General features: G+C 50.6%; 1 protein-coding gene across 17 annotated transcripts in view; it reads right to left on the bottom strand.

Moving 5' to 3' along the window:
- Positions 1–19,233, bottom strand: part of NRP2 (neuropilin 2) — a 120,281-nt gene that overhangs the window by 76,427 nt on the left and 24,621 nt on the right. For all 17 annotated transcript variants that reach the window (XR_004969205.1, XR_004969207.1, XR_004969206.1 and 14 more), the window contains exon 3: positions 5,072–5,253. Coding sequence is in view for 10 of the 17 variants with exons in the window: in XM_036318967.1 (XP_036174860.1) it covers positions 5,072–5,253 (182 nt within the window). In the remaining 7 variants the exon portion in view is untranslated. The remainder of the gene's footprint in view (positions 1–5,071; positions 5,254–19,233) is intronic.

Raw genomic sequence — 19,233 nt, 5'->3', positions numbered from 1 at the left:
TTCTGTGGGGTGGCCTTTGCTGTGCTGCTAAGCGCTCGTGTCTGCTTTCTCGGGACTCAGGGAGGCGTCCTTGTTACATGTGGCACACACTGCACCCCGGGGCGGGCTTGGCGGGCGGCGGGAGCTGTGACAGGACTACAGCCACCCTACCCCTAAAGCCTCTAGGTGGAGTCACATTCACAGAACACTGTGACCCAGCCTCCCTCTGCCAGGGGAGGCCCAGAGACGGCCCAGGACATGCAGCCCAGCCCGCTGGATGTGACATGCACGGGGCGCCCTCTGAGACAAGTTAATGCCGCGTGGGTACTGCCGGATAAGTAGAATGGGTTTCATGACGTTCTGATTTTAAAATAAATTAAAAAAAAAAAAGAAGCAGGATTTATGAGGAGGATAAATAGGCCCTCAAAGCATGAAGAAAAAACACACCCAAATCCTCAATAAAGCAGGTGTTTACTGGCAGGAAGTGTCCCCTGGGAGCCCAGAGAAATGCAACTATGCGATGTCAATATTCGGATCTCGGCCTGGGGCGATGTCTTTATCCGCAGCTCCTGCAGAGGCCCCTCCGTGAGTCTCTTTATTGATGATGACTGTCTGGAAAGCAGCAAAGTCTGACTTGGAAAAGGTATCATGCAGATGAGCAGGGGGTGGTGGCATCAGGCAGAAAATTCCAACATCTCCAGCACTGAGCTTTGGCAGCTGGGCCCAGACCCTGGGACGGGCGAGAGCCAGCCTCTTCAGGATTTGTTGGGGGGAGGGGGGTGCTCTCTGTGGGCCACATCTCAGCAGCTCTGCACCCCATCATTCCGGGGCAGGGCAGCCCAATGGGCAGCCAGGGCCAGCGGGAGGAGCTGGATGGCACCCCAGTTTCCTAGCAAGTCCCTGGCTTTGGTTACCATCTAGCCCTCAGCTCCCAGGCCTCCTCAATGGCCAGATGAGGCAGTTTGGCGAGGCCAAGCCAGCTGGCAGGACTTGGGGCCGAAGGGACCTTTGAGAAGGTTAGCGTTGTGCGGCCTGCTTCATGCGGGCCACTCAGCCAGAGGAAAGAGCTTTTCTTCACAGCACGCATCCAGAGCTGGGAGGGGCATGGACCTTCATTCCAGAGGTGGCTCTACCATCTCTCCCTTCCAAGGCGAAGGGAGTCCCCATCCCCGGGAGTGGGGAATTCATAGTGGAATCTTTCTTTGGTTCCTCCCCACAGTGGGAGAGGCTTCCATAAAGGACACCCAGTAAGCCTAAGGGAGGCCGGGAGAATGTGAGCTTCTAAAGACCCCATGGCCTCCAGGTTCCACGGCATTTGATGGCACAGAATTTTTCAATCTGATGTTCTTTAAAAAAAAAGAAAAAAGTGTGTATCTATCTCTGACATGTGTCTATACATGGGTATATCCCCTGCTTTATTTGGAATGAGGTAGGTACACAGTTTTATCCTTTTTATGCAGGAAAAATCAAACTTATCCATTATCATCGTGACTTTGTCCGTTAGAGTGCCATCTCGTTATTTAAACGCGGTCACAGTGTTGGAGAGCAGGCGCGGCTGAGAATCAAATGTGGAGAAGAGATCTCAGAACAGGGTGACGATCCCTGACACAAAAGCTGAGCCTTGCAGATAACTACCTAACCCGAAGTCCCTTTTCTGTGATGTGTTACAGGGTTCGAGGTGACAGAAACATATCTCCGTCCACAGATACTCAAGTTCCCTCGGTGCGGAGACTGTCCCCAGGAGCCGGGGGGTTTCAGCTGTAGGGCATGGTTTCAGACCAAAGGACTCCGCTATGAAAAATGCCCACTCCGTGGTTTCCCACTGTAAATTTTACAGTTACCTGGCAAGCGGAAGAAGAGTCTGTACGCACAAAGCTATTACAACATGTGGGATTTATCCGCAGCTGAGCTTGGCCTGATGGCAGAAGGTGAATCTAGTTCCTCAGTTCGGGGAGTGGGGGGAGGGGGTCCTCCAGGTTTTCTCTGCCTGTGAGTGCCCCCAGAGATTTCAGTTCCCAAAACGTCCCCCAGCACCAGGAAAGAAAACTTGATCTTGAACGTTGGTCCAAGGAGCACCAGAAAAACAAACAAAACCCCCCACATTTTCCAGTGATTTAAGTCTCCAGTGCTGTATTTGAAGTTATTTTAAAATTCCTTTCTCTGTTCTGCCCAGGATTTGGGGACTGGAGAGCCTTGGAGTTTACGAGTTGTTTTGGTTTGCCCCTTTACATGTGGAGAGTCTGGTAATGTACAGACTTCTTTATAAGCCACCTCGTTCAGGGCAGACATGCGCCTCCCACTCCAGCCACAGGGCCCCTGCCTGCACCCAAGTGGTGGGTGTGCGTCTGTCAGTCTCCTTTCGCAGCCGTCTCGCCAGGGCGATGTGCTGGCGAAGGCTTCCAGAGCCCTCTGTGTGGGTATGTGTGTCTGTGTTTACGGTTCCCGCTTCTTTCTCTATGAATCTGACCAGCAAACATAGCTGTGTGTGTTTAGATTTCTTTAGAACGTGCATGCGCTTCTTTCATCTTCTGCAGATGATGTAAATGGTGTGTTTTCTCTCGAGACTCCAGCGGTGGGTGCAGGGCACGGCGCCTGGAAGAATGTTGACGTTTGCACCCCCACACATGTATGTGCTTTATACCGAGTGGCCGTTCATGTGCAGAGCTGCTCTTTGGAATGGACATGATGGCGGGTTGCAGTGGCTCCGAGAAACCACTGGGCTCTTGTCTTCTTTCTTACATTTCCCAGATGCATGGCCGTTGTGGGTGGGGATACCTCCCACTGTAGTCACATCCTTCCTCCCGTACACACAACGGCGGTCCTGAAAGCGGGCTGCCCATGTCTCCACGCCCAAGCCACCTCTCTCGGCTGGCACTCCTGTTCCTAAGAAGTATGCAGACTCGCTGCCTCATGCAAAGATCCTACCTCAGCCTGTCCTCAAAACAGCAATGCTGAGTATAATACCCTCCTGTGTTTTTAACTTTTTAAAAAAATATTTTATTGATTTTTTATAGAGAAGAAGGGAGAGGGACAGAGAGTTAGAAACATTGATGAGAGATCGATCAGCTGCCTCCTGCACGCCCACTACTGGGGATGTGCCCGCAACCCAGGTACATGCCCTTGACCGGAATCGAACCTGGGACCCTTCAGTCCACAGGCCAATGCTCTATCCACTGAGCCAAACCGGTTCGGCTGTTTTTAACTTTTAACATCGTCCCCTTAAACTGAAGAGCGTTAACGTCCACTTTTCTGTGGCTTTCTGGAGAATGTGGCAGTGTCGCTGTGAACTGCTGAGTCAGGAGGCATGACACGGAGGTGAGCTTGAACGGTCCTGCTCATTTTGTGGCGACGGCCCCATGGCCAGCTCCCTGGAGACCTTGCTTGAAGCTGTTTCCCTCCCGCGGCCAGCACAGTGGAGCCGAGGGACAGCTGAGCCCTGGGGACCCTGCTATCGAATAGACTTCCCAGGTTCTCCGCTTGCCAAGCCACCCGATGGAGCCCTCATTTCCACAACCACAGCGTGTCAGTCACACCTTTCCTGAGCGCTTACTCATTCTGCCCCAGATTATAGTTCTTCCTTCCATTTACATGTCTACTTACATCCATCCATCCAACGACGTCTACTGTGCCTCTGGGACGCGCTGAGGGTCGGCACACCTGTCTCCCTCGCGAGAGGAGGGCGAACACTCTTTGATTCCCTGGTCGGCCCTCTCACCCCACTGCTCCCAGCAGAAATGCCACAATGAGCGTTTCATCAGTGATCTAAGCTTGCACAGGACTCGGGAACTGTGGGTCAAGCGATTCAGGGGCTGCCCACCAGCCTGGAGCCACTGGACACGGACTGTCCCCGTGACCTCGTGGAGTCAGGCGGGTGGTGACCCACAGCAGATGGACCTTCTCGGGACTTGTGCCTGCGAGAGTCCAGGCTCCCACTCCGGCTTGACACAGTTCCCGTGGCCCCACCCCTTCGTCAGACTCTACGTTCCTGTTCTCAGGCAAATTTAACAAATATTTAGACAGAGTGGATATAAAAAGTGCTTTCAGCAGCTACCACTTCCTTTCAAGAACTGTTTAGTGAAAAAGAAAATATAGATGAATAGCTCCCCTCACACTGAACTCAACAGGCGCCGGACTTGGGCCTCTCGATGACAAGGCCTCCCCTTTCACCAGCTCCATCCACGAGCTGCAAAACTTAGGCTGGTGACGGGAACACGCTCCTTCGATGGGGCGGGAGCCTCTTAGGTGGCAGAGAGGCCGAGGGACGGGAGAATTGTGGGATGAACTTCACTCGGCCTCAAGATCATGAGCTCACATATCGGAGGGCAGGGCACGCTGCGGGGAGAGCAGAAATGGGGATGCTGAGCCAGCATCTTGTGAATGAAAGTTGGCTCTACCCAGGTATGGGCATAAGCACTGGCCCATGCTCTCAGCAATCTGAGGGGGAGCTAGTCGAAAGCGAGCAGTCTGCTTGATGTGCACGTTCTCTGCCTCTTTTTTTTATTATTGCTTTTTCGAGGTCAGCTTCGTTGGCATTTAGGAAGTGGGGTTCGATGGGTAGAAGTGGTAAAGTGGATCAGCGAGGGGAATTTCTAGGAGCCATAACTGAATTTCAAAGCTACTGTCTGACCCCGTGGGAGGGCGTAGGCCACACTGAGATCTTTAGAGACTCCACACAATACAAAGATTATGTCCTCCTGCTCCGTGTAATTCCAAATAAAGGCAACATTAAACCGTGAAGTAATTAGGAGGAAGGTCCACCGAGTTTCGCTTTTTCCCATGAAGAGTGTAGTGATTTTAAAAAACACAAGAATCAGATTCGCCCCAACAGTGGTTTTCTATTTAATTGGGGCCCCTTCTCGTCGGGCCTCACCCAGCACATCGCCCTCGCCAGTTGGATGATGACATGACTGGCTTTCCGTCTTGGTCTGTCTCCCGGTCCGCCTGAACCTCTCTTCCCTCCCTCAACCTGCCTATGAGCCCAGGACTCTGACACAGTTCCCGTAGGCAGTGCCCCACAGCCTGACACAGAGGGTGGCGCCCCATCTTCTCTTAGAGGCCCGGGTCCCGGCTTTCCACCCAGGACCGCACTGACCTGTCTTGAAGATCTCGTAGCGCAGGGAGAAGCCGGCACCTTGCCGGGCGTAGTCGGAGGTGAACTTGATGTAGAGCACGGAGCCCGAGGAGATGATGGTGGGCGGAGCAATGTTCCCGCAGTGCTTCCCCAGGAGGTCTGCAGACTCACTGTCCCCATCCCGGATCTCGATGAAGTCATACCTAGGTGAGGAGGGGCGAAGGGGCACAGGTGAGAAAAGACCACTTTAAGGTGATGAGAAGGACCCCTTGTCTCACTCCAGCGCATGTGCGCTCTCTCCATTCATTTCTAGACACTTAGGTGTTTCGGATTGCTCAAGCAAAGTCACTGTGTTTGCTTGCAGAGTATCAAACACACACAGAGGGAGTGTGTTTTATTGCTTTATTAAAGCCACAGAGAATGAGCACCTTGGCCGATGGCTAGATTTTTAAGGCCTTATCTCTTGCCCACATACGAGCAGTAGCATCAGTCTATCAAATATCTCAAAAAAACATTTTTTTTTTCACTTTCTTCTTCCTTCTGTAGAACCATTTTTATTTCCATTATGATCTTTCTGCATCTTGGTCGTTGCCTCTTAGCTCTGTGTCACTGCAAGTTGCTTAACCCATTTGAGCATCCATTTCTTCATCTGGAAGATGGGGATAAAAATACCCACTTCGGGGGGTTGGGAGAGAGATGGAATGAAAAAATCATATGCAAGGTGCTAGGCACCGAGCCAGGCGCACTGGGGCTCTTTCAGAGAAATTTTTATTATCCTGCTCCCTCCCCCACCTTTAGGTTTTCTCCTGGGTCCTCCCTCTTCTCTTTACTTATTCATGACGAAGACTCCCCAAACATGGGCCACCTCCCTCCCTGAGATGACTCTGCAAAGTTCACATCAGCATCGTCTGGCCAACAACATAGTTTTAAAAGGAATCAGCATCACGTTAGATAAGGCAATAAAAACCTTTCTCCCAAGGCAGGGGGTGAGTCCCCAGGGACCAGCATCTCTGAGCACATAACTCCTAGCCTCAGCAGGAGGCAGGGGGGCCGCCCTCCCTACACCACCAAGGCCTGCGCTCATGTCAAACAATCCAACTGCCCGGCGGGGAAAGACCCCTCAAAGACCCCTCAACCCGCAGGTTGAGAACCGCTGCCTTAAGCAGACATTGGCTGGGCTGTGGGACGGCTCACAGCCTGCGACGCTTTCTCTGCACAGACACATGCCTTCGGCTTTGCTGTGCGCTCTGGGGAATTGTCACTGTGCCCTGACTGGGTTCCTCCTCTGGGGTCCCAATGCTGAGGTGGGACATTTCCCTACCAGCTCCCTTCCCACCATTATTTACCGAAAACCATCATCTCCCTCTCCATCCCTGTGTATTTACTTGGCATCAACCTGCTAAACCAGCGGTTCTCAACCTGTGGGTCGCGACCCGTTGGGCGGTCAAACGACCCTTTCACAGGAGTCGCCTAAGACCATCCTGCATATCAGATATTTACATTACGATTCAGAACAGTAGCAACATGACAGTTATGAAGTAGCAACGAAAATAATTTTATGGTTGGGTCACAACATGAGGAACTGTATTTCAAGGGCCAGAAGGTTGAGAACCACTGTACTAAAACCAACACGGGAGAAATCTCTTTCCGTTAAAAAGAGGGTCTGGCCTGGCCAGTGTGGCTCAGTGGTTGAGCGTTGACTCAGGAGCTAAGAGGTTTGATTCCCAGGCAGGGCACATGCTGGTGTCGTGGGCTCAATCCCCGGATCCCTCTCCTTCCTCTCTCTCTAAAAGTCAATAAAAATTTATTTAAAAAATAGAAAAAGAGGGTCTGGAAAGGCTACCCTACCTGGGTGGTGCCTGCCACACACCCAGGGTCTGTGGGAGCAGGCTGCCTGCAGAAGTGGCTTCTTTGAGCCAAAGTGGCCCAAAGCCCCACTCCAGCCCCTGAGAGCCGCATTTCAGGTTGCCCACACATTCAGGTGGCTCAGGTTGCTGGGCTACTTCCAAACCAATAGGCCCGAGAAGGAAGTGGGAGGTGCGGTCCAGGATTCGTTCATTCCCTGATCCCAGAGCCCTGGAATCCCGCAGTGAAGACTCACAGAAGCCGTTAGAGTCTGGGGAAGGTGGCAGGGTTTCGCCAGGAGGTGTGGAGAGATAGATGGCCACAGTCAGGGAAGGCAGTGGCGGTGAGAATTGTGTAGGCCTGTGATTTCACTGCGGGAGATGGTGCTAACTTTGAAAACATGCTTCCTCTCCTCTGAAACAAAAGTGAAAAGACAGTTGATTCTCAGAGGAAATTCCCCAAACCTTCTGGAAAATCCCTCCTTACTATTTCCACACGAGGTAAGTTGCTGCGGGCCAGCCACACCCAGTGAGTAATGGGGATGCCCGCCAGCACGCTCGGTGGTGGAGAAGCCACGGGGACTCCTTAAACCAGTGGTTCTCAACCTTCCTAATGCCGCGACCCTTTAATACTGTTCCTCATGTTGTGGTGACCCCAACCATAAAATTATTTTTGTTGCTACTTCATAACTGTAATGTTGCTACTGTTCTGAATCGTAATGTAAATATCTGATATGCAGGATGCATTTTCATTGTTACAAATTGAATATAATTAAACCATAGTGATTAATCACAAAAACAATATGTAATTATATATGTTTTCCGATGGTCTTAGGCGACCCCTGTGAAAGGGTCATTCAAACCCCAAAGGGGTCGCGGCCCACAGGTTGAGAACCGTTGGTATGTGTTTTCCGATGGTCTTAGGCGACCCCTGTGAAAGGGTTGTTCAACCCCCAAAGGGGTCTCGACCCACAGGTTGGCGACCCACAGGCTGAGAACCGCTGCCTTAAGCAGACATTACCTGGCCACGTGGGCTAGCAAAAGCGTGGCTCCTGGAGAAAGAGCCCTCCCCACATCCCAGAAGTGACACAACTCAACCTAATTAACGGGGTGGCCTCAGGCAAGTCACTTAACCCCCTGAGCCTCAGAAACAGGGAAAATAAAACTAAAATAGGGACAGCAGAACCTTTCTCCAGGGGTTGCTGTGAGATTTCAATGGCCAACATGACCCATACACAGTGTCACTACGCAGCCTGGCAGTCAGTAGGTGCTTAATAAATGCTAACTGTGACCTGCTGTCCTCACGCCCATTTCAGAGGTGAAGAGGCCGAGGCTGGAGCGGGGGCGACTTTCCCTGAGAGACAGAGCGAGGAAAGACAGGGCAGTAGAAGCAGGAAGGCACATCTGTTCACACATTTTGGAGGGCATCTTGGCAAAAATGTGACAAAAGGTAATATGTGCATACCCTTTACTCCAGCAATCCCACGGCTGGGAATTTTTCCTGAGAAAATAACCAGACAACTGTGCAAAGATGTATATGAATCTGTGTGGGTGGACATCTAAGCAGCAGCACATAAGAAGGGGAAAGATGATCTGTTTATAACAGCATCCTGTCGGAATGCCTGCATGCACAGGTCCATCCGTGTGGGCATATGATAAAATGGAATACCCCGCTGCTCTAGTAGATAGCTCTGCAGGCCTGCCTATATGCTTTTGTTTATGGAAGAGTCTTTGTTAAGTCGAAAACATAGGTATTTTTACAAGCATGTTTTAAAACATATATGTGCATGTTTACATATACACATATATATATATTTTGCACAAACATGCAGACAAAAAGTCCAAAACAGTGCATACTAAAATATTAACAGTGGGGAGACAGATGAGTGGTGGGATAATTTTTACTTTCTTCTTTGTTCTCTTCTATCAGGGGTCCTCAAACTTTGTAAACAGGGGGCCAGTTCACTGTCCCTCACACCGTTGGAGGGCCGGACTATAGTTTAAAAAAAAAACTATGAACAAATTCCTATGCACACAGCAGCGGCAAAAGCACCCGGCGGGCCGGATAAATGTTTTCGGCGGGCCGCATGTGGCCCGCGGGCCATAGTTTGAGGACCTCTGTATCTGAATTGTTTACAATGAGTCTACATTCCTCTAATAAGCCTACATTTCTCTATAAGCCACAAAGATATAAAATAAAACTACTTCCATTAAGAGTGGTTTTCAAAGTAGAAGAGCTGGAAAACATAAGCCAGCTTTCATAATTTAGCAGATAAAAAATAAATATCACCATCGTCACCATCACCATCCATCTCACAGACTCCCTGTGAGGACTGACTAAGACACAGCCTGTGGGGGCATCTGCCATAGAGCCAGGGTCAGGGCCCACACTCAACAAATACTTACAAATATTTCTGTGAAGTCCAGCAGGTAGCTCAGTGGCTGTGGCGCCACTTTCCCCAGGAAGGACAAAGAGAGGCCCTGACATCCACCAGCTCCTCCGTCAGAAGGCGGAGGGTTTTATCTGGTTGCCTGATCACCCCTGGATCAATTGAGGGGATCAGCAGAATCAGGGGTGAAGCAGGGCTGCCCAACAAATGCCACAGCTACCTGCTGGCCTCGATGTCCCCAATGGGTATACGGCCCCAAACCCTCCTGTGTAACACTGACAGCTGCAAACACATCCTTACATCCCTCCATGCACACAGATGAAGAGATGCGCTTTTGGAAAAAGTTTTCCTGTCACTCCATCGCATTATACGTTTTCTCTCTGAGCTGGTTATTTAAAGGAGCCCTCTGCGGAATCCTTTTGTGAAGCAAATAATCAGCCCTGACTCGAACTTCGTGGAAAAGCTGGCCTTTCCCGTCAGGTTTGCTTGCGAGGAAAGCTACCTAGCGTTGTACTGTGTGGGAGACTCTCACTCTCTCCGAGGTCCAGGTTCTGCCCTGCGGACAAGCCCCAGTCAGCCACCAGGGCCGTGGCTGGGCTTTCTGTAGACAAGACCCACTCCAAATGACACGCCGACATCACACGGAATGTCTCAGTTGCCTCCTGGGGGACTGACTCATTTGGGGAAATTTTTTATTAGGGATTTGCCACAGCTGGAGTAAATCTCAGAAATTTCGTGTTGTCAGGTTCGTGTGAAGAAGCTCACAGAAGCTGGGGATGTCTGTGGCCTTGGAATATATATGACTCAGCGTCCAGCATCTAGGATCCAGCATTTGTTTGGTGAAGGAATCTGGGTACAAGCGTGGGGTTTAACCCCCCAAACAGTCCAGTAGGGGCATAGGAATCTTGACCGTGGAATTAATTTTTTTTGTTAATCCTTACCAAAAGATATTTTTCCATTGATTTTTAGAGAGAGTAGAAAGGAGGGAGAGAGACACAGAGAGAGAGAAACATTGATATGAGAGAGACACATTGATTGGTTGCCTCCCACAGGCGCCCCAACCGGGGCCAGGGATTGCACCTACAACTGAGGTACACACCCTTGACTGAATTGAACCCAGGACCCTGCAGTCTACAGGCAGACACTCTATCTAGGAGCCAAACCGGCCAGGATGGCAGTGGAATTAATTTAAGAGTCCACGGGGGAGACATGGAAAAGCAACAGTCTCGTCTCTTCCTCACCTCACTTGGGCAACATGAGGAAGGCTCTCTAGTCTCCATGACCCTGTCCACGCTCGACACTTCCTGGCAGGCCACCAAAGGCTGGGTAGCAGGATGACGTCCAGCCCCTTCCGGAGTCTACCTTTGTGAGGGGATTTCTATATCACAGTGAGTACCTGGGGGCTCCGAGGGAAAATGCTGTGCCCATCCTCTGGGACTAAGGTCTACACTTCGGCACAAGTCCTGAAGCCATAACCTTTGCTTCCCAGGCAATGCCTCCTCTTTCACGCTGCTTGTATCATCAAACGTTTAAGACATCACACTTGGTACATGACATGCTTGTTCCAGCCTTGGGGGCCTTTGCACTTGTTTTTCCCTCTGCCTGCAATACCATTAGCTTTCTCTATTGGCTGGTACCTTCTCATCCTTCGAAGTGCAAAAGTCACCTCTTCCGGGAAGCCTGCCCTGACCACCCTGTTTCAGAGGACAGGCCCTTATTCTCTACCTCTCCACCCTCTTATTGCCTGCACAGCTATCATTGCTGCGGGAGAGGAGAGGGGCCTATCTCCCCAGAATGCGATGGGAGTGGGAAAGGTCTTGTCAATATATTTGTTTGTTTGTTTGTTTAGAATCTGTGTCCTGCACCAGGCAGTTGGCACCCGGAGGGCAAGGGCCTTGCCTTTTCGCTGCTGCGTTTGTAATACTCGTTTGGTGCATTGCACACAGGAGGGCTCCCTAACCTACTGTTGAGTGAATAAATGAGGGGCTTGAGGGTGGCGCTCCATGTTCGGAAGAATGAACTCTGTGATGACACCTTCCGAGGAATTTAGTATGTTTGGTCCATCTTACCCTGTTTCCTTTGTGTTCTGACACAATCCCTGAGCTATTCTGATTGTATCTGGGAACCAGAATGCTGCCTTGTGACTCAAAAACACGAAATACAACATTTTGAGTGGAAGAAACATCTCAAATCATGCTGACAGCACGTTCACTATTAGCGGCAAACAAATCAGCTATAATTAAAATGCTGTCAAAGTGATTTGAGGTTTTCTCACACTTTCAAAGTTCCATATTTCATGAGTAGATTATCCAGACCAGAGGATTTGTCACCTCCTGGAGTGCCTCTCTTCCAGGAAGCTCAGAGACACCTACCAGCACTGTCTTATTCATCCTTACGTTAAATCCTGCAGGGAAGCCTGGCCTGTGTCACTCAGTGATTGAACATCAGCCTATGAACCAGGAGGTCACAGTTTCATTCCTGGTCAGAGCATATGCCCAGGTTGTGGGATTGATCCCCAGTAGGGAGCGTGCAGGAGGCAGCTAATCAATGATTCTCTCTCATCATTGATGTTTCTATCTCTCTCTCTCTCTCCCTCTCTGAAATATATCTATAATAATAAAAGCGTAATATGTTATTTAGACCGGACAAATGACCTTCCGGACCCCATTCCGGACAACCTTCCAGATGAAGCCATGAGGGCCTCCATGGCAGGTGGGAGCCGAGGCAGAGGGTTAGGGGCGATCAGGCAGACAGGTGAGTGGTTAAGGGTGATCAGGCAGGCAGGCAAGCAGTTAGGGGCTATCAGGCAGGCAGGCAGAGTGGTTAGGGGTGATCTGGCAGGCAGGCAGGTGAGCAGTTAGTTTAGGTCCGATCCCGCAGGGATTCAGACATCCCTTGAGGGGTCCCAGATTGTAAGAGGATGCAGGCCAGGCTGAGGGACCCACCCTCCCCTGTGCATGAATTTTGTGCACCAGGCCTCTAATGTGTATGTGTATGTGTGTGTGTGTGTGTGTGTGTGTGTGTGTGTGTGTGTGTTTGTGTGTGTGTGTATCCTGCAGGGAAGAGGAGGAAAAAAACTGTCCTGTACAACTTTACAAAGAAGCAGCTGCCGAGACGCAGAGGCTGTGGGGCAGGTCTGCACAGTGTGCAGTCTCTGGTTACCGCAGGCCCAAAGCCAGGCGCTGGCTTCTCAGGTCAGTAGGGACATCCCGCCTTTAGGAAGAAACCAGCTTGCCATCAGGCGGGGTTTTTAAAGGAAGCACATCTCCTTTCCTCTACTGTCTCCCTTTCATTGGTCCCGCCCATGAGATGGGAAGAGCTCCTATTTACTGAGCACTTACTATGGGCGAGGCCCTGCGTTTAGGTACTATTTCATTTGAACTCATTTAATAGACACACCATGCCCTGTCCCAATCACCATCCATTTGCAGATGCTGACACTGAGGCTCAGAGAGTTTAAGTGACCTGCCCAAAGTCACGTGACAAGGAAAGGTCAGAGGCAGGCTTTGAACCCAGGCAGCCTCACTCCAGGGCACAGACCTTGCTCCCCCCCCCCCCCCCCCCCCGCTTTTGCCTTGCTGTTGAATGAATATCTGAGAGCAGAGGGAATGCCAGATTGCTAAAGCACAAGAATATTAGGAGGCACCAGGGGTAAAGAAACAGCTTGGTCTCAGTTAGAGACTTAACAGAATCTTGCTCTTTTTATTTAGCTGTTTTGTTTAAACAAAGCCTATAGGACTTGCCAAAATTAATAGACAAATCACCAATGGAGGCAGTGAGCAAGCAGCTTTCCTATTCATGGTTTCAAGACTCAACCCAGTAGAAATCTAGCATGTAAGTGTTCAGATGGGATAACATATTAATCTTTGAAAGTGAAGTATTTTTATATGCACATACACACCCACCCGTATGTGAACATATGGCCCATCGAGTGAGCAGATAGTATCCTGTGTATTTATAAGCTCTTGAAGTATGATCTAGAGCACATAATCTGAAGCCCATGGATTTTCAGTGGGGTCCACGGATGAGTTTCCGTAGGTTGGGAACCCCTATAAACATATGCAGAAATTTTGTGTTTGTGTATATGCACATTTTCATAGAAAAGGGATCTGTGACAAAAGAAATTCTTAAATTACTCCTTCATGGAAACATATCTGTCCATAAAGCTGTGTGCACATGGGCTCTGTAGACGTGTGGTAGGCAGCTAGACAGAGCAAGGACCACGGGCCAGGCACCGGAGGTCAGCAGGGTGGAAAGCCCTGGGTGCCTAGCAATGGACAATCATTGTAGGGTGGGACCTCGCCCCAGGGTGACCTCTCCCCAGGGTGACCTCTCCGCCCAGCATATCGCTGGTCCTGCAGTTTGGACCCCCTGACCTTTCCTCCCTGGAGATAACATCTAGGCCTCAGTTGTATTTCAGCTCCAGGCCCAGAAAAGCAACAAAACCAGCCACAGCTGATATCAGGACCAGCTGCATTGAATACTGACCCCTGCCCTGGTGCCGGCCAATCCATCGGTGGAGACCCAGGGACCCTGAATGGACACACCTGGAAAAGTACTGAATATCCTACTAAGATCTTCCTCTGGGACCTCCCCCCAAATCTCCACCCTTAAAACCCTTAGGACAGAGGACCCAGTGCACTCTCCCTCCCAGGAGCATGCTGGCTTCTGCCCCTCCCCCCCCCACCCCTCCACCCTCTCCCCAGGCATGTTACCATTAGCTTCTCCGTAATGTAACTCGTTGTTTCCTAAGCCCATGTCTTCTACCTCTGTGATTTACTGAATAAATGTTCTCTGACAGTTTGGGTCTTGGCTCTGAATTCTTTCCTAGCCAGAACCCAAGCACCAAGGTTGCTGAACCCAGGTCTGGTCTGACCCCACTCGTCAGACACCTGGTGCCTTTATCACCCAATGCCTACAACAGACAAACCCATCTAGTTTCTGGCTCCCATTAGAGACAGGACTGCAGGCAATGCATTTATTTTGCCTGAGTCTCAGTTTTGTCATCTATACAATGGGAATAATAACAGCCCCCCCCCCCAATTGTTGGAAGGTGTGCAAAGATATATACACGCCCAACACAATGCTAGATGCCTTACAAGATGCCTGGGAGACACTGACTGTTTTATTATTACCCGTGTTTTACACAGCAGGACGATGGACTTGGGGGGCACAGAGTTACGTACACACAATGCTTTGGAAACCAAACATGTGATGATGAAATGAAAAATCATAAAGCTGGAGTCTCAATGCCCCACAACTTAGGTGCTGGGAGGGTGGTTTCTTAAAATTCCTCCTCCTGAATAAATCCGTCAACGGTGCTTCAGCCACTTGAGTTTCTGAGATTTCATCTCAACCTCCTGTTCTGGGCCCAGGCTCTGGAACCAGCCTGCAAGGCTGGGTTCAAAACCACCCGTTCCCCCGTTTGCTGGGTTCAGAAAGCAAGCACTCAGCTTCCCTCAATCTGGAGAGTTAACGCACATTGACAGCTCGGCACAGTGCCTGGCCCGTAGTAGGTGCTCAATAAATTGATGTCAGTTGTTAATTGCTCCTGCTGCTATTATTATTATTACTATTATTCGTTTTCTAACTTATGATTATCATTTGTTATCTAACTCCAAGGGCTCAGACAGTGCCAAGACTCTACGTTTGCACTGGTGCCAGTTGCTGTTATAATAGTGGCCGTTCGCAGTTCCATTTTCTTCCCTCATTTCTCCCCACCACACATCTCCGATATTTTGAGCGTTTTCACAGTGCCCTCCCAGCCAGGGTCACCACGGCGCGAGAAGGGAGGAAATCTGACCCCCCAGCAAAGGAAGTGTGCAAAGAGAATAACCCAAAACAAATTGAAGGAATTATTCCAAAAAACCTTGAAGGCAAGAATATGGAAACGACAAATAACATCTATTTATAATTGCGGGTTGTTTTTCCGCAGAGGCCCCGGGATGATGGAGAGGGCCCCGCCGACCTCATTGTTCCTGATGAGCACGCTGCCAAGAACGCCTCACAACGCGAGGAAGGAGGCCGCTCCAGACAGGGTGTCTGATAAGTGTCACTGCTGATGAACTTGCAGGGAACTGAGGGCACACAACAAAGCCTCCCCCACGCTCCCCTGACCCTCTGGCTGCTTCCCCCACTGACCTGGCTCCCCAGCACGACATTCCTGAGGCCACGTGGCCACAAACCTGCTCCACTCCTGGACCAGCAGGCCCTCAGGAGGCTGCAGGCAGGACGTGTTTGCTTACATAAGAAACGGTTCCCTAGGCAGCTGGTGCCAATGGGAGGTTTAAGGCTTTGGGGGAGAACGTTTGCAAGGTGGCTGCTGGCTCTCTCTTTTTTCTGTCTGCTGTGCACGGCTAGAAAGTCCTCGCCCTCTGCAGGTAGCCTGCCCAGCCCCTGGCCAGTCCTCTGTGATGACACCAGAGCGGTAAGCAGGTCAGAACAGCCCACAGTTTATGTTCATTCACCAGCAAGCTGGCGCTCAACTCAAAGGTGAAACCCAGCAGGGCCAGAGACTCCCTACACTGCCCCAGCTGGCCTGGGTCAACCAAACTCACCTGCCTCAGTTTACCTGCCCTCATAAATGGGAACAGGGATCATGGCTCTGTGCCCCTGGGGGAGAACGGAAGGAGCAGAAAGTGATTGGTATCCAAGGAGGGGAAATCGGAGCACTATATCTGGCCTGGGGTCCTGGTAGCCCCCTGCACTTGGCCGGGTGAATGGTTCCCTCCGGGACAGGCGCTCACTACCCCTCCTCCCAGAGGGTCTAATAATTGCAAGAGCGAATCAGAACCTGCCCATCTGTCTGAGAAGTGGGAGCCTGCGGGGAACGCGGTGTGCGGGGCCTGAGGGAAACAACCAGGGCATCGGAGAAGTCCTTGATGGTTTTCCCGGGCTTTAGGCTCCCAGTCTTGTTTCTTTCCGCCATTGCTGGCATCCAGGCTCCCTGACAAAGCATGGGAAATATGGCACTTAGGTCTGAAAGACGTGCCGTGCAGAAAGCCAAGCAGGGGACAATTTGGGAGTAGGTGGCAGGTGTGCTGGGCCCTGTCCTTGCATTTCATTCACTCGGAGCTCAGGTTACAGAGCTCAGAGCCTCTCCTGGCTTCAGGGGCAACGTTGTCATGACGGTGCAAAGGCACCACGGGCGGGGTGTGGAAGTGACGGGCCCGCTGTGATGTCCAGCAGGAAGGGCTGCTGCCACGCCAGGGTGGAGATTCTGAATACAGCACTCAGTGGCCAGCCAGCTGGAACCGCTTCCGCCTCTCACACAGCCACTCGATCACTGCGGTTTCTTCCATGGCCGTGTTCTGCAGGCACCTGGCTGAGCTGGGAGCAGAAGCAGCCCTGTCCACCCAGTGCATGCTAAAGCACTCGCCTCTGCCAATGAAAAAACTGGGTGGGACCCAGACAGTGTGGCTCAATGGTTGAGGTCCCAGTGCGATTCCCGGTTGGAGCACATGCCGGGGTTGCGGACGCAGTCCCCAGTAGGGGCCTGCAGGAGGTGGGCGATCAATGCTTCTCTCTCTCTCATTGATGTTTCTCTCTCTCTATCCCTCTTCCTTCCTCTTCTCTCAGTAAGAACATTGGGGGGAGTGGGAGAGGAAAGAGAGAACTGGGTGGAAGCAGCGAATGTTCTGAATGTTGGATGCTCCTGGCTGGAGGCTCCATAAGACCAGGAGGAAATATGTCCAGAAAGGACACCAGCTTCTACAAGAAAGGGAACCGGATTGCAGGAAGTCTCCTCGCAGGATGGGACCCGTGTGAGTCAGGCCTTGGAGGGCCTTTCTTTATCCCACAGCCACAGTGTGCTGTTAGCTTTGTGAACAGAACTGCTGGCTGGCTGGCCGGCCACAGGAGTTCAGGGTCCTGATGGGCAGTAGAGACCGCCCCCCTGCTCAAGAGGAGTCAGTACCCCCACACTTAGCCCAGCAGCCTGCCCTGAGGCTTGGTCTAGAGCAGCCGTGGGCAAACTATGGCCCGCGGACCGGATCCGGCCCGTTTGAAATGAATAAAACTAAAAAAAAAAAAAAAGACCGTACCCTTTTATGTAATGATGTTTACTTTGAATTTATATTAGTTCACACAAACACTCCATCCATGCTTTTGTTCCGGCCCTCCGGTCCAGTTTAAGAACCCATTGTGGCCCTCGAGTCAAAAAGTTTGCCCACCCCTGGTCTAGATCCTGTGTCTGCTTGCCTCTCAGTTTCCCAGCAGATAAGAAAAAAATAAGAATACTCTCTTACCCTCCTACCACTCTCAAAGGGATGACACATCGACAAATCACTTTGAACTTTCAGATGAAAGGTGCTCTATAAACCTGAGGCCTCATCAACTGTAATTGTTACGGTAATTATTTTAATGATAATAATGATGATAATGGGCGAAGGGGGTGGGGCGGGGAGGAAGCCTCCTGCCTTGAGACAAAGAAAAACTCTTCCATGGAAACCCACCTCAGGATTCCTCCAGCTCCCAGCACTCAACCATCTCGTTCGCACTGCCCATTCCTGGGCTGAGGTATTATTTACTCTTTCCCTTCCAATAAAACAATGATTTGTTCCACCGTTTCCCATCTCGCTCACGCCGGTGCGCCTGGCTTCGCCCTGACAGCTCAGCCACGGACTGTTTACACGTCTCGCTCACCCTCCAACACTCTGGTTCGGCTCCGCTGACACTGAAGGCAGGAGAATTCTCTCTGTGTGAGGAATCAATTACTTCTGCTGACACTCTATTAGGAGCCCGCACATCTCCAGATTCTAGATGGAGAGTGGGGGGTGGGAGGTGGGGGGCAGAGGATGGCAGGGAATTTGAAGAGGGCGGTGAGGGGGGCTGGAGACAGGGGAGCAGGAGGTGGATGACGGGGGCAGACAGAGATTATTGACTGAGAGCCAGGCCCCTGGCTTGTCTTTAACGACAGAAAGATCTCTCTCTCCTTGACTGCCCTGCTGGCATCCGGAGGTGACCACATGGCAGGAAGAGGCAAAGAAAAGGAATAAAAAAGAGAAAAGGAAAAGACTTGTCAAGAATGGCTAAGGAAATCAGAGAGGCCCCGAATAGCTAAGCTTTGGGATAGCGGATGACAGCTCCAGGTACACGGACACAGGTGTACGTAGGCAGCTCTGGGTGGCGGGCTTCACACCCCAGTCCTACCATTACGATCTGTGCAACCTCTCAGGGCCTCAGTAGCCCCATCTGTTAAATGGGAAGAACAGTAGTACCAGACCCATAGGCTGGCTCTTGAAGTAAAATAATGGAAAGTTCTTTGTGTAGTAGCGTCTGATGCCTGTAGAGAGTGCAATCAATGTTTGCTGTTCTTGTCTAACTGACAGTCCCTCCAACCACCTACAAACATACAGTGGAGGCAGAGCAGACAAACACATGTACACCATTAGACTGCCAAGGTGCTTGGCTGTAAGGCTAGAAAAAAAACAAAAAACCAGCATCAAAAATCATGTGGATTTTCCTTGCTCAAGCTTTACTGCCCTCTAAACCTAGGCCTAACTCAATTCATTTTTTTCTTCTTCTTTTTTTTTTCTTTCAAGTTTTATTTCAACCAGCTAACATTTTTTAGGGCTTTTTCTCCGTCTGCTCTGCAATCACCTGAGTCGAAGCACTAGGCCTCCTAACGAAGGACAATTACGAAGGCTCTTTTCTAGAAGGAAGGACAAGGGCAGCTGATATATTTTTCCCGAGATGATTTATCCAGGCAGAAGCAGAAGCAGAAGCATGGAATTAAATTATCTGTTGAGTTTCTCTTAACTCAAAGGTTTCAAGCCCCCTTGACATTAAAAAGGACAAAACAAAAGAAAAAAAAAAATTTTTTTCCCGTAAGTAGGACTCATGACTACAGGAAAACACACAAATCCCTTTTTTAGAAAGATCCCATTTTTCACTGGGTCTATTTCCTTTTCCTCTTCATCCCCTCCACCCAGAGCTCCCACTGAATGTC

Source organism: Myotis myotis, unplaced genomic scaffold (genome assembly GCF_014108235.1).
Source record: "Myotis myotis isolate mMyoMyo1 unplaced genomic scaffold, mMyoMyo1.p scaffold_m19_p_8, whole genome shotgun sequence".
Taxonomy (NCBI): domain Eukaryota; kingdom Metazoa; phylum Chordata; class Mammalia; order Chiroptera; family Vespertilionidae; genus Myotis; species Myotis myotis.
The sequence above is the reverse complement of the archived record's forward strand: the minus strand, read 5'-3'. Positions and strand labels throughout refer to the sequence as shown.